The sequence below is a fragment of the Oncorhynchus masou genome, chromosome 2, assembly GCF_036934945.1.
Source record: "Oncorhynchus masou masou isolate Uvic2021 chromosome 2, UVic_Omas_1.1, whole genome shotgun sequence".
In the NCBI taxonomy this organism is placed as follows: Eukaryota; Metazoa; Chordata; class Actinopteri; order Salmoniformes; family Salmonidae; genus Oncorhynchus; species Oncorhynchus masou.
In genome coordinates, this window is record NC_088213.1 from 7,336,540 (window position 1) to 7,350,947 (window position 14,408).

Below are 14,408 nucleotides of genomic sequence, written 5' to 3' on the forward strand. Positions count from 1 at the left end.
CAACAGTCCCCCCCAGTCAGTCAGTCTACCAGCCCCCCCCAGTCAGTCAGTCTAACAGCCCCCCCCAGTCAGTCAGTCTACCAGCCCCCCAGTCAGTCAGTCAGTCAGTCTAACAGCCCCCCCAGTCAGTCAGTCTAACAGCCCCCCAGTCAGTCAGTCTAACAGCCCCCCAGTCAGTCAGTCAACAGCCCCCCCAGTCAGTCAGTCAGTCTACCAGCCCCCCAGTCAGTCAGTCTAACAGCCCCCCAGTCAGTCAGTCTAACAGCCCCCCAGTCAGTCTAACAGCCCCCCAGTCAGTCTAACAGCCCCCCAGTCAGTCAGTCTAACAGCCCCCCAGTCAGTCAGTCTAACAGCCCCCCCCAGTCAGTCAGTCTAACAGCCCCCCCCAGTCAGTCTAACAGCCCCTGCCCCCAGTCAGTCAGTCTAACAGCCCCCCAGTCAGTCAGTCTAACAGCCCCCCAGTCAGTCAGTCTAACAGCCCCCCAGTCAGTCAGTCTAACAGCCCCCCAGTCAGTCAGTCTAACAGCCCCCCAGTCAGTCAGTCTAACAGCCCCCCAGTCAGTCAGTCTAACAGCCCCCCCAGTCAGTCAGTCTAACAGCCCCCCAGTCAGTCTAACAGCCCCCCAGTCAGTCAGTCTAACAGCCCCCCAGTCAGTCAGTCTAACAGCCCCCCAGTCAGTCAGTCTACCAGCCCCCCAGTCAGTCAGTCTACCAGCCCCCCAGTCAGTCAGTCTAACAGCCCCCCAGTCAGTCAGTCTACCAGCCCCCCAGTCAGTCAGTCTACCAGCCCCCCCAGTCAGTCAGTCTAACAGCCCCCCAGTCAGTCAGTCTAACAGCCCCCCAGTCAGTCAGTCTAACAGCCCCCCCCAGTCAGTCAGTCAGTCTACCAGCCCCCCAGTCAGTCAGTCTACCAGCCCCCCAGTCAGTCAGTCTAACAGCCCCCCAGTCAGTCAGTCTAACAGCCCCCCAGTCAGTCAGTCTAACAGCCCCCCAGTCAGTCAGTCTAACAGCCCCCCAGTCAGTCAGTCAGTCTACCAGCCCCCCAGTCAGTCAGTCTACCAGCCCCCCAGTCAGTCAGTCTAACAGCCCCCCAGTCAGTCAGTCTAACAGCCCCCCAGTCAGTCAGTCTAACAGCCCCCCAGTCAGTCAGTCTAACAGCCCCCCCAGTCAGTCAGTCTAACAGCCCCCCCAGTCAGTCAGTCAGTCTAACAGCCCCCCCAGTCAGTCTAACAGCCCCCCAGTCAGTCAGTCTAACAGCCCCCCAGTCAGTCAGTCTAACAGCCCCCCCCAGTCAGTCAGTCTAACAGCCCCCCAGTCAGTCAGTCAGTCTAACAGCCCCCCAGTCAGTCTAACAGCCCCCCAGTCAGTCAGTCTAACAGCCCCCCAGTCAGTCAGTCTAACAGCCCCCCAGTCAGTCAGTCTAACAGCCCCCCCAGTCAGTCAGTCAGTCTAACAGCCCCCCAGTCAGTCAGTCTAACAGCCCCCCCAGTCAGTCAGTCTAACAGCCCCCCAGTCAGTCAGTCTAACAGCCCCCCCAGTCAGTCAGTCTAACAGCCCCCCCCCCAGTCAGTCAGTCTAACAGCCCCCCCAGTCAGTCTAACAGCCCCCCAGTCAGTCAGTCTAACAGCCCCCCAGTCAGTCTAACAGCCCCCCAGTCAGTCAGTCTAACAGCCCCCCAGTCAGTCAGTCTAACAGCCCCCCAGTCAGTCTAACAGCCCCCCAGTCAGTCAGTCTAACAGCCCCCCAGTCAGTCAGTCTAACAGCCCCCCAGTCAGTCTAACAGCCCCCCAGTCAGTCAGTCTAACAGCCCCCCAGTCAGTCAGTCTAACAGCCCCCCAGTCAGTCTAACAGCCCCCCAGTCAGTCAGTCTAACAGCCCCCCAGTCAGTCAGTCTAACAGCCCCCCAGTCAGTCTAACAGCCCCCCAGTCAGTCAGTCTAACAGCCCCCCAGTCAGTCTAACAGCCCCCCAGTCAGTCAGTCTAACAGCCCCCCCAGTCAGTCAGTCTAACAGCCCCCCCCCCCCAGTCAGTCTAACAGCCCCCCAGTCAGTCAGTCTAACAGCCCCCCAGTCAGTCAGTCTAACAGCCCCCCTCCAGTCAGTCTAACAGCCCCCACCAGTCAGTCAGTCTAACAGCCCCCCAGTCAGTCAGTCTAACAGCCCCCCAGTCAGTCAGTCTAACAGCCCCCCAGTCAGTCTAACAGCCCCCCAGTCAGTCTAACAGCCCCCCAGTCAGTCTAACAGCCCCCCAGTCAGTCTAACAGCCCCCCAGTCAGTCTAACAGCCCCCCAGTCAGTCAGTCTAACAGCCCCCCCCCCCTCCAGTCAGTCAGTCTAACAGCCCTCCACAGAGTAGTCAGTCAGTCATTGAGAAGAAAGGTGTCTGACTCACATCACCTGAGGAGGAATTGATGTAAAATTCCCTCTGACCACCTAACGCTCGATAACAACATGGACACAAAAACCTTTTACAAACAGGAGCTATTGCATCCAAACATGTTGTTTGAAAGACAGAGATTACTAACAGTGGTAAAGTAATGTACATCACATGTACGTGTTGTGGTTAGAGTGTTGGACTAGTAACCGAAAGGTTGAAAAATTCTTGTTGTTCAGATGTTCGGAGACATGTGTCGAGGACATGGATCACTGAACTGTAAGTAACGACGTAGAGACTACTGCCACTGAGACACACTTCTAACAGACCGACAACTTAGCCTCCAGAGTCCAGGTTCGGCTGGCAGGACCAACAGGAGAGAGCTACCAGCCAACTAGCCTCCAGAAAAACACTGGACCTTGAAGCTGTTTATTTCCAGCTGTGGAGATCTGCCGTCTCACAGCTCCCGTGTCGTTCTTCTGGGTCCGGTCATCTGGCCGTAGTACCGGGTCCAATCCAAGAGCCAACGCCGTTTAGATCCCTCAAAGGCATCTACATTAGTTGGATAACATGGTAATAGAGCTCTTTGACCAGCCAGGCAGTCTTCAACACCATAGTACTCTCCAAACTCATCATTAAGCTTGAGAGCCTGGGTCTCGACCCCGCCCTGTGCAATTGGGTCCTGGACTTTGACGGGCCGTCCCCCAGGTGGCGAGGGTAGGAAACAACATCTCCACCCAGCTGATCCTCAACACTGGGGCCCCACAAGGGTGCGTGCTCAGCCCCATCCTGTACTCTTGTTGGTATAATTTAATTATTCCAATGCTTTCATTAATTGAATTCACTTAGTCTATTTTATGATAATTTGTAAGATTCCTATTTGCATAAAATAGACGGAGATCAGTCTTATAAAATAGATAATAGTATTTATTCTCGGGCTGCCATGTAACCACGGACAACAGTTTATAGACAAAATATGACGTCACAGGTCATAAAGTATTCTTTCTCCCAACAGTTCAAAAGTTAATTCGAGAACTTAAGGTTTTTCATCCATCTCCCTTCAGCAGACAGCTGGAAAACCTAAGAAAACACACTGTCTTATCTGAACAGTTCCTGCTAATGGAAAACCTAAGAAAACACACTGTCTTATCTGAACATTCCCAGCTAATGGAAAACCTAAGAAAACACACTGTCTTATCTGAACAGTTCCTGCTAATGGAAAACCTAAGAAAACACACTGTCTTATCTGAACAGTTCCTGCTAATGGAAAACCTAAGAAAACACACTGTCTTATCTGAACATTCCAGCTAATGGAAAACCTAAGAAAACACACTGTCTTATCTGAACAGTTCCTGCTAATGGAAAACCTAAGAAAACACACTGTCTTATCTGAACATTCCAGCTAATGGAAAACCTAAGACAACACACTGTCTTATCTGAACATTCCAGCTAATGGAAAACCTAAGAAAACACACTGTCTTATCTGAACATTCCAGCTAATGGAAAACCTAAGAAAACACACTGTCTTATCTGAACAGTTCCTGCTAATGGAAAACCTAAGAAAACACACTGTCTTATCTGAACATTCCAGCTAATGGAAAACCTAAGAAAACACACTGTCTTATCTGAACAGTTCCTGCTAATGGAAAACCTAAGAAAACACACTGTCTTATCTGAACATTCCTGCTAATGGAAAACCTAAGAAAACACACTGTCTTATCTGAACATTTCAGCTAATGGAAAACCTAAGAAAACACACTGTCTTATCTGAACAGTCCCAGCTAATGGAAAACCTAAGAAAACACACTGTCTTATCTGAACATTTCCTGCTAATGGAAAACCTAAGAAAACACACTGTCTTATCTGAACAGTTCCAGTGCTAAGTTGAGTCGGTTCAACCACAGGTTAATTACCCTTTCTGCTTACTTAAAAAAAAACACTTCCAATCTTCTCCAACCTGGCTGGAATGGTATTTATTTAATGTAATTACCCCCCTGTTTCAGGCTCCACAATCCCTCACTTATGAATTCATATTGTTAATCAGATATAATAAAACAGAGTATAAGTTTACTTAGTAAAAAAAAAACGACTCCGTAAAAGAGGGAAACGAGGCGGTCTTCTGGTCAGACTCCGGAGACGGGCACATCCATAGCATTCTTCTCGACTCCATTTTGCTGATCCCTTCCTACAGACAGAAACTAAAACAAGAAGCTCCCATGCTGAGGTCTGTCCAACGCTGGTCCGACCAAGCTGACTCCACACTCCAAGACTGCTTCCATCATGTGGACTGGGATATGTTTCGTATTGCGTCAGACTACAACATTGACGAATACGCTGATTCGGTGTGCGAGTTCATTAGAACGTGCGTTGAAGATGTCGTTCCCATAGCAACGATTAAAACATTCCCAAACCAGAAACCGTGGATTGATGGCAGCATTCGCGTGAAACTGAAAGCGAGAACCACTGCTTTTAATCAGGGCAAGGTGTCTGGTAACATGACTGAATACAAACAGTGCAGCTATTCCCTCCGCAAGGCAATCAAATAAGTGTCAGTATAGAGACAAAGTAGAATCTCAATTCAACGGCTCAGACACAAGAGGTATGTGGCAGGGTCTACAGTCAATCACGGTCTACAAAAAGAAAACCAGCCCAGTCACGGACCAGGATGTCTTGCTCCCAGGCAGACTAAATAACTTTTTTGCCCGCTTTGAGGACATTACAGTGCCACTGACACGGCCTGCAACGAAAACATGTGGACTCTCCTTCACTGCAGCCGAGGTGAGTAAAACATTTAAACGTGTTAACCCTCGTAAGGCTGCAAGCCCAGACGGCATCCCCAGCCGCGCCCTCAGAGCATGCACAGACCAGCTGGCTGGTGTGTTACCGGACATATTCAATCAATCCCTATCTCAGTCTGCTGTTCCCACATGCTTCAAGAGGGCCACCATTGTTCCTGTTCCCAAGAAAGCTAAGGTAACTGAGCTAAACGACTACCGCCCCGTAGCACTCACTTCCGTCATCATGAAGTGCTTTGAGAGACTAGTCAAGGACCATATCACCTCCACCCTACCTGACACCCTAGACCCACTCCAATTTGCTTACCGCCCAAATAGGTCCACAGACGATGCAATCTCAACCACACTGCACACTGCCCTAACCCATCTGGACAAGAGGAATACCTATGTGAGAATGCTGTTCATCGACTACAGCTCGGCATTTAACACCATAGTACCCTCCAAACTCGTCATCAAGCTCGAGACCCTGGGTCTCGACCCCGCCCCGTGCAACTGGGTACTGGACTTCCTGATGGGCCGCCCCCAGGTGGCGAGGGTAGGCAACAACATCTCCACCCCGCTGATCCTCAACACTGGGGCCCCACAAGGGTGCGTTCTGAGCCCTCTCCTGTACTCCCTGTTCACCCACGACTGCGCGGCCACGCACGCCTCCAACTCAATCGTCAAGTTTTCGGACGACACAACAGAGGTAGGCTTGATTACCAACAACGACGAGACGGCCTACAGGGAGGAGTTGTGTGGTGTCAGGAAAATAACCTCACACTCAACGTCAACAAAACTAAGGAGATGATTGTGGACTTCAGGAAACAGCAGAGGGAACACCCCCCTATCCACATCGATGGAACAGTAGTGGAGAGAGTAGCAAGTTTTAAGTTCCTCGGCATACACTTCACAGACAAACTGAATTGGTCCACTCACACAGACAGCACTCACAAACTTCTACAGATGCACAATCGAGAGCATCCTGGCGGGCTGTATCACCGCCTGGTACGGCAACTGCTCCGCCCTCAACCGCAAGGCTCTCCAGAGGGTAGTGAGGTCTGCACAACGCATCACCGGGGGCAAACTACCTGCCCTCCAGGACACCTACACCACCCGATGTTACAGGAAGGCCATAAAGATCATCAAGGACATCAACCACCCGAGCCACTGCCTGTTCACCCCGCTATCATCCAGAAGGCGAGGTCAGTACAGGTGCATCAAAGCTGGGACCGAGAGACTGAAAAACAGCTTCTATCTCAAGGCCATCAGACTGTTAAACAGCCATCACTAATTTGATGTGATGTGTGTGTGTGTTATACCATGTATACTAGCTGGTCTCTCTCCTGTGTGGTCTTCTCAGCCAGAGCTACGATAGAGGACAGGTAGTGATGGGCTCTCATCTCCTTCTCTATTGAGTCATCAACTTGTTGCTTCAACAAGCCGATACGCCTCTGGGCCTTCCTGTGAGAGAGGGAGAGTGAGACAGAGAGCGAGAGAGAGAGAGAGAGTGAGAGAGAGACAGAGAGAGACAGAGAGAGACAGAGAGACAGAGAGAGAGAGAGAGAGAGAGACAGAGAGAGACAGAGAGAGAGAGAGAGAGAGAGAGAGAGAGAGAGACAGAGAGAGACAGAGAGAGACAGAGAGAGACAGAGAGAGAGAGGAGGGTGGGGAAGGTAGAGAGAGAGAGAGAGAGAGAGAGAGAGACAGAGGGAGGGAGAGAGAGAGGGCGAGAGAGAGAGAGAGAGGGAGAGAGAGATAGAGAAAGAGGGAGAGAGGAGGGTGGGGAAGGTAGAGAGAGAGAGAGAGGAGGATGGGGAAGGTAGAAATCGAGAGAGAGAGCGAGAGAGAGGGGAAGGTAGATATCGAGAGAGAGAGAGCGAGCGAGAGATTGAAGGTAGATATCGAGAGAGAGAGAGGAGGGAAGGGGGAGGTAGAGAGAGAGAGAGAGAGAGAGAGAGAGAGAGAGAGAGAGAGAGAGAGAGAGACAGAGAGAGACAGAGAGAGAGAGGAGGGTGGGCAAGGTAGAGAGAGAGAGAGAGAGAGAGGGACAGAGAGGGAGGGAGAGAGAGAGAGGGAGAGAGAGATAGAGAGAGAGGGAGGGAGAGAGGAGGGTGGGGAAGGTAGAGAGAGAGAGAGAGAGAGAGAGATAGAGAGAGAGGGAGGGAGAGAGGAGGGTGGGGAAGGTAGAGAGAGAGAGAGAGAGAGAGAGGAGGATGGGGAAGGTAGAAATCGAGAGAGAGAGCGAGAGAGAGGGGAAGGTAGATATCGAGAGAGAGAGAGCGAGAGAGAGATTGAAGGTAGATATTGAGAGAGAGAGAGGAGGGAAGGGGGAGGTAGAGAGAGAGAGAGAGAGAGAGAGAGAGAGAGAGAGGAGGGAAGGTAGATACAGTGAGAGACAGGCAGTGGGCATTGTGTTGATCACAGGAACACATTTCTAACACCTTGCAGAGAGATTGCCACATTGAGATTGAGGGCTGTTTTTTCCCCATACAAGGAGCTAACAGCTGTTCCCTCAAGAGTCTCCAGATACATACAGGAACTACTGTCTGTTACCGCATCACAACTGGCACCCTGTTCCCTATATAGTATACTACTTTAGACCAGAGCCCTATTCCCTATATATAGTATACTACTTTAGACCAGAGCCCTATTCCCTATATATAGTATACTGCTTTAGACCAGAGGCCTGTTCCCTATATATAGTATACTGCTTTAGACCAGAGCCCTATTCCCTATATATAGTATACTGCTTTAGACCACAGGCCTGTTCCCTATATAGTATACTGCTTTAGACCAGAGCCCTGTTCCCTATATAGTGGTACTACTATAGACCAGAGCCCTATTCCCTATATAGTGGTACTACTATAGACCACAGCCCTGTTCCCTATATAGTGGTACTACTATAGACCAGAGCCCTATTCCCTATATAGTATAATACTTTAGACCAGAGCCCTATTCCCTATATAGTGGTACTACTATAGACCACAGCCCTGTTCCCTATATAGTATACTACTTTAGACCACAGCCCTGTTCCCTATATAGTATAATACTTTAGACCAGAGCACTATTCCCTATATAGTATACTACTATAGACCAGAGCCCTATTCCCTATATAGTGGTACTACTATAGACCACAGCCCTGTTCCCTATATAGTGGTACTACTATAGACCAGAGCCCTATTCCCTATATAGTGGTACTACTATAGACCAGAGCCCTATTCCCTATATAGTATACTACTTTAGACCAGAGCCCTATTCCCTATATAGTGGTACAACTATAGACCAGAGCCCTATTCCCTATATAGTATACTACTTTAGACCACAGGCCTATTCCATATATAGTATACTGCTTTAGACCAGAGCCCTATTCCCTATATAGTATACTGCTTTAGACCAGAGCCCTATTCCCTATATAGTATACTGCTTTAGACCAGAGCCCTATTCCCTATATAGTGGTACTACTATAGACCACAGCCCTGTTCCCTATATAGTATACTACTTTAGACCACAGACCTGTTCCCTATATAGTATAATACTTTAGACCAGAGCACTATTCCCTATATAGTATACTATTAGACCAGAGCCCTATTCCCTATATAGTGGTACTACTATAGACCACAGCCCTGTTCCCTATATAGTATACTACTTTAGACCACAGCCCTGTTCCCTATATAGTATAATACTTTAGACCAGAGCACTATTCCCTATATAGTATACTACTTTAGACCAGAGCCCTATTCCCTATATAGTGGTACTACTATAGACCACAGCCCTGTTCCCTATATAGTATAATACTTTAGACCAGAGCACTATTCCCTATATAGTATACTACTTTAGACCAGAGCCCTATTCCCTATATAGTGGTACTACTATAGACCAGAGCCCTATTCCCTATATAGTGGTACTACTATAGACCACAGCCCTGTTCCCTATATAGTGGTACTACTATAGACCAGAGCCCTATTCCCTATATAGTGGTACTACTATAGACCAGAGCCCTATTCCCTATATAGTATACTACTTTAGACCACAGCCCTGTTCCCTATATAGTATAATACTTTAGACCAGAGCACTATTCCCTATATAGTATACTACTTTAGACCAGAGCCCTATTCCCTATATAGTGGTACTACTATAGACCAGAGTCCTATTCCCTATATAGTGGTACTACTATAGACCAGAGCCCTATTCCCTATATAGTGGTACTACTATAGACCAGAGCCCTATTCCCTATATAGTGGTACTACTATAGACCACAGCCCTGTTCCCTATATAGTGGTACTACTATAGACCAGAGCCCTATTCCCTATATAGTGGTACTACTATAGACCAGAGCCCTATTCCCTATATAGTATACTACTTTAGACCACAGGCCTATTCCATATATAGTATACTGCTTTAGACCAGAGCCCTATTCCCTATATAGTATACTGCTTTAGACCAGAGCCCTATTCCCTATATAGTATACTGCTTTAGACCAGAGCCCTATTCCCTATATAGTGGTACTACTATAGACCACAGCCCTGTTCCCTATATAGTATACTACTTTAGACCACAGACCTGTTCCCTATATAGTATAATACTTTAGACCAGAGCACTATTCCCTATATAGTATACTACTTTAGACCAGAGCCCTATTCCCTATATAGTGGTACTACTATAGACCACAGCCCTGTTCCCTATATAGTATACTACTTTAGACCACAGCCCTGTTCCCTATATAGTATAATACTTTAGACCAGAGCACTATTCCCTATATAGTATACTACTTTAGACCAGAGCCCTATTCCCTATATAGTGGTACTACTATAGACCACAGCCCTGTTCCCTATATAGTATAATACTTTAGACCAGAGCACTATTCCCTATATAGTATACTACTTTAGACCAGAGCCCTATTCCCTATATAGTGGTACTACTATAGACCAGAGCCCTATTCCCTATATAGTGGTACTACTATAGACCACAGCCCTGTTCCCTATATAGTGGTACTACTATAGACCAGAGCCCTATTCCCTATATAGTGGTACTACTATAGACCAGAGCCCTATTCCCTATATAGTATACTACTTTAGACCACAGCCCTGTTCCCTATATAGTATAATACTTTAGACCAGAGCACTATTCCCTATATAGTATACTACTTTAGACCAGAGCCCTATTCCCTATATAGTGGTACTACTATAGACCAGAGTCCTATTCCCTATATAGTGGTACTACTATAGACCAGAGCCCTATTCCCTATATAGTGGTACTACTATAGACCAGAGCCCTATTCCCTATATAGTGGTACTACTATAGACCACAGCCCTGTTCCCTATATAGTGGTACTACTATAGACCAGAGCCCTATTCCCTATATAGTGGTACTACTATAGACCAGAGCCCTATTCCCTATATAGTATACTACTTTAGACCAGAGCCCTATTCCCTATATAGTGGTACAACTATAGACCAGAGCCCTATTCCCTATATAGTGGTACTACTATAGACCAGAGCCCTATTCCCTATATAGTATACTACTTTAGACCACAGGCCTATTCCATATATAGTATACTGCTTTAGACCAGAGCCCTATTCCCTATATAGTATACTGCTTTAGACCAGAGCCCTATTCCCTATATAGTGGTACTACTATAGACCACAGCCCTGTTCCCTATATAGTATAATACTTTAGACCAGAGCACTATTCCCTATATAGTATACTACTTTAGACCAGAGCCCTATTCCCTATATAGTGGTACTACTATAGACCACAGCCCTGTTCCCTATATAGTATACTACTTTAGACCACAGCCCTGTTCCCTATATAGTATAATACTTTAGACCAGATCACTATTCCCTATATAGTATACTACTTTAGACCAGAGCCCTATTCCCTATATAGTGGTACTACTATAGACCACAGCCCTGTTCCCTATATAGTATAATACTTTAGACCAGAGCCCTATTCCCTATATAGTATACTGCTTTAGACCAGAGCCCTATTCCCTATATAGTATACTGCTTTAGACCAGAGCCCTATTCCCTATATATAGTGTACTGCTTTAGACCAGAGCCCTATTCCCTATATAGTATACTACTTTAGACCAGAGCCCTATTCCCTATATAGTGGTACTACTATAGACCAGAGCCCTATTCCCTATATAGTATACTGCTTTAGACCAGATCCCTATTCCCTATATAGTGGTACTACTATAGACTAGAGCCCTATTCCCTATATAGTATACTGCTTTAGACCAGAGCCCTATTCCCTATATAGTGGTACTACTATAGACCAGAGCCCTATTCCCTATATAGTATACTGCTTTAGACCAGAGCCCTATTCCCTATATAGTATACTGCTTTAGACCAGAGCCCTATTCCCTATATATAGTGTACCACTTTAGACCAGAGCCCTATGGCACCCTATTCCCTATATAGTGCACCACTTTAGACCAGAGCCCAATAGCACCCTATTCCCTATATAGTGCACCACTTTAGACCAGAGCCCTATGGCACCCTATTCCCTATATAGTACACTACTATAGACCAGAGCCCTATGTATAGGTCTGTGTGGGGTGCATTTTCATGGTTCAGGGCCACTCAACCCCTCACAAGGCATGGTTCAGCCTCCAGACTCTTGATGTCAGCAGTGAGGTTAGAGGTCAGGGGTCAGGTCAGAGGTCAGGGTCTGAGTACCTGTTGGCATGTCGGGACACCTCCAGGTCAGCCTCCAGACTCTTGATGTCAGCAGTGAGGTTAGAGGTCAGGGGTCAGGGTCTGAGTACCTGTTGGTATGTCGGGACACCTCCAGGTCAGCCTCCAGACTCTTGATGTCAGCAGTGAGGTTAGAGGTCAGGGGTCAGGTCAGGGTCTGAGTACCTGTTGGTATGTCAGGACACCTCCAGGTCAGCCTCCAGACTCTTGATGTCAGCAGTGAGGTTAGAGGTCAGGGGTCAGGGTCTGAATACCTGTTGGTATGTCGGGACACCTCCAGGTCAGCCTCCAGACTCTTGATGTCAGCAGTGAGGTTAGAGGTCAGGGGTCAGGTCAGGGTCTGAGTACCTGTTGGTATGTCGGGACACCTCCAGGTCAGCCTCCAGACTCTTGATGTCCCAGTGAGGTTAGAGGTCAGGTCAGGGTCTGAGTACCTGTTGGTATGTTGGGACACCTCCAGGTCAGCCTCCAGACTCTTGATGTCAGCAGTGAGGTTAGAGGTCAGGGGTCAGGTCAGGGTCTGAGTACCTGTTGGTATGTCGGGACACCTCCAGGTCAGCCTCCAGACTCTAGATGTCAGCAGTGAGGTTAGAGGTCAGGGGTCAGGTCAGGGTCTGAGTACCTGTTGGTATGTCGGGACACCTCCAGGTCAGCCTCCAGACTCTTGATGTCAGCAGTGAGGTTAGAGGTCAGGGGTCAGGGTCTGAGTACCTGTTGGCATGTCGGGACACCTCCAGGTCAGCCTCCAGACTCTTGATGTCAGCAGTGAGGTTAGGGGTTAGGGGTCAGGGTCTGAGTACCTGTTGGCATGTCGGGACACCTCCAGGTCAGCCTCCAGACTCTTGATGTCAGCAGTGAGGTTAGGGGTTAGGGGTCAGGGTCTGAGTACCTGTTGGCATGTCGGGACACCTCCAGGTCAGCCTCCAGACTCTTGATGTCAGCAGTGAGGTTAGAGGTCAGGGGTCAGGTCAGGGTCTGAGTACCTGTTGGCATGTCGGGACACCTCCAGGTCAGCCTCCAGACTCTTGATGTCAGCAGTGAGGTTAGGGGTTAGGGGTCAGGGTCTGAGTACCTGTTGGCATGTCGGGACACCTCCAGGTCAGCCTCCAGACTCTTGATGTCAGCAGTGAGGTTAGAGGTCAGGGGTCAGGGTCTGAGTACCTGTTGGCATGTCGGGACACCTCCAGGTCAGCCTCCAGACTCTTGATGTCAGCAGTGAGGTTAGAGGTCAGGGGTCAGGGTCTGAGTACCTGTTGGCATGTCGGGACACCTCCAGGTCAGCCTCCAGACTCTTGATGTCAGCAGTGAGGTTAGAGGTCAGGGGTCAGGGTCTGAGTACCTGTTGGCATGTCGGGACACCTCCAGGTCAGCCTCCAGACTCTTGATGTCAGCAGTGAGGTTGGTTTTGTCCAACAGCAGACTGTTCTTCTCTGTCTGTAGACTCGTCACTCTCTGCTGCAGCTCCTCCAGCTCAGTCTGCTGACGGCCTGAATCAGCCTCCAGTTGGCTTCGGGAGAGAACACACACACACACACACACACACACACACACACACACACACACACACACTTTATGATTGTAGTTAAAACATGGTGACTATCTACAGCTGTTCCTCATCTCATCCTATGACCCCGTCTGATCCTATGACCCCGTCTGGACCTATGACCCCGTCTGACCCTATGACCCCGTCTGGACCTCTGACCCCGTCTGATCCTATGACCCTATGACCCCGTCTGGACCTATGACCCCGTCTGGACCTCTGACCCCGTCTGACCCTATGACCCCGTCTGGACCTATGACCCCGTCTGGACCTCTGACCCCGTCTGATCCTATGAACCCGTCTGATCATATGACCCCGTCTGGACCTATGACCCCGTCTGGACCTATGACCCCGTCTGACGTAAAGCTCTACAAACACTGGTGTTCATCCCAGTGTATTATAACTAGCTACCGTTTGAGTTTGGTGGTGATGGCGTGGTGTTCGTCCCAGTGCATTATAACCGTTTGAGTTTGGTGGTGATGGCGTGGTGTTCGTCCCAGTGTATTATAACCGTTTGAGTTTGGTGGTGATGGCGTGGTGTTCGTCCCAGTGTATTATAACCGTTTGAGTTTGGTGGTGATGGCGTGGTGTTCGTCCCAGTGTATTATAACCGTTTGAGTTTGGTGGTGATGGCGTGGTGTTCGTCCCAGTGTATTATAACTAGCTACCGTTTGAGTTTGGTGGTGATGGCGTGGTGCTCGTCCCAGTGTATTATAACTAGCTACCGTTTGAGTTTGGTGGTGATGGCGTGGTGTTCGTCCCAGTGTATTATAACTAGCTACCATTTGAGTTTGGTGGCGATGGCGTGGTGTTCGTCCCAGTGTATTATAACCGTTTGAGTTTGGTGGTGATGGCGTGGTGTTTGTCCCAGTGTATTATAACTAGCTACCATTTGAGTTTGGTGGCGATGGCGTGGTGTTCGTCCCAGTGTATTATAACCGTTTGAGTTTGGTGGTGATGGCGTGGTGTTCGTCCCAGTGTATTATAACTAGCTACCGTTTGAGTTTGGTGGTGATGGCGT

The 14,408-nt window shown here is 48.6% G+C and overlaps 1 protein-coding gene across 1 annotated transcript in view; it reads right to left on the reverse strand.

Annotated features, from left to right (window-relative positions):
- Positions 1-14,408, reverse strand: part of LOC135552370 (centrosomal protein of 89 kDa-like) — a 205,842-nt gene that overhangs the window by 77,650 nt on the left and 113,784 nt on the right. The window contains exons 18-19 of the mRNA XM_064983947.1: positions 13,187-13,354; positions 6,469-6,610 (exon numbers count right to left, since the gene is read on the reverse strand). Coding sequence (XP_064840019.1) covers positions 6,469-6,610; positions 13,187-13,354 — 310 coding nt within the window. The remainder of the gene's footprint in view (positions 1-6,468; positions 6,611-13,186; positions 13,355-14,408) is intronic.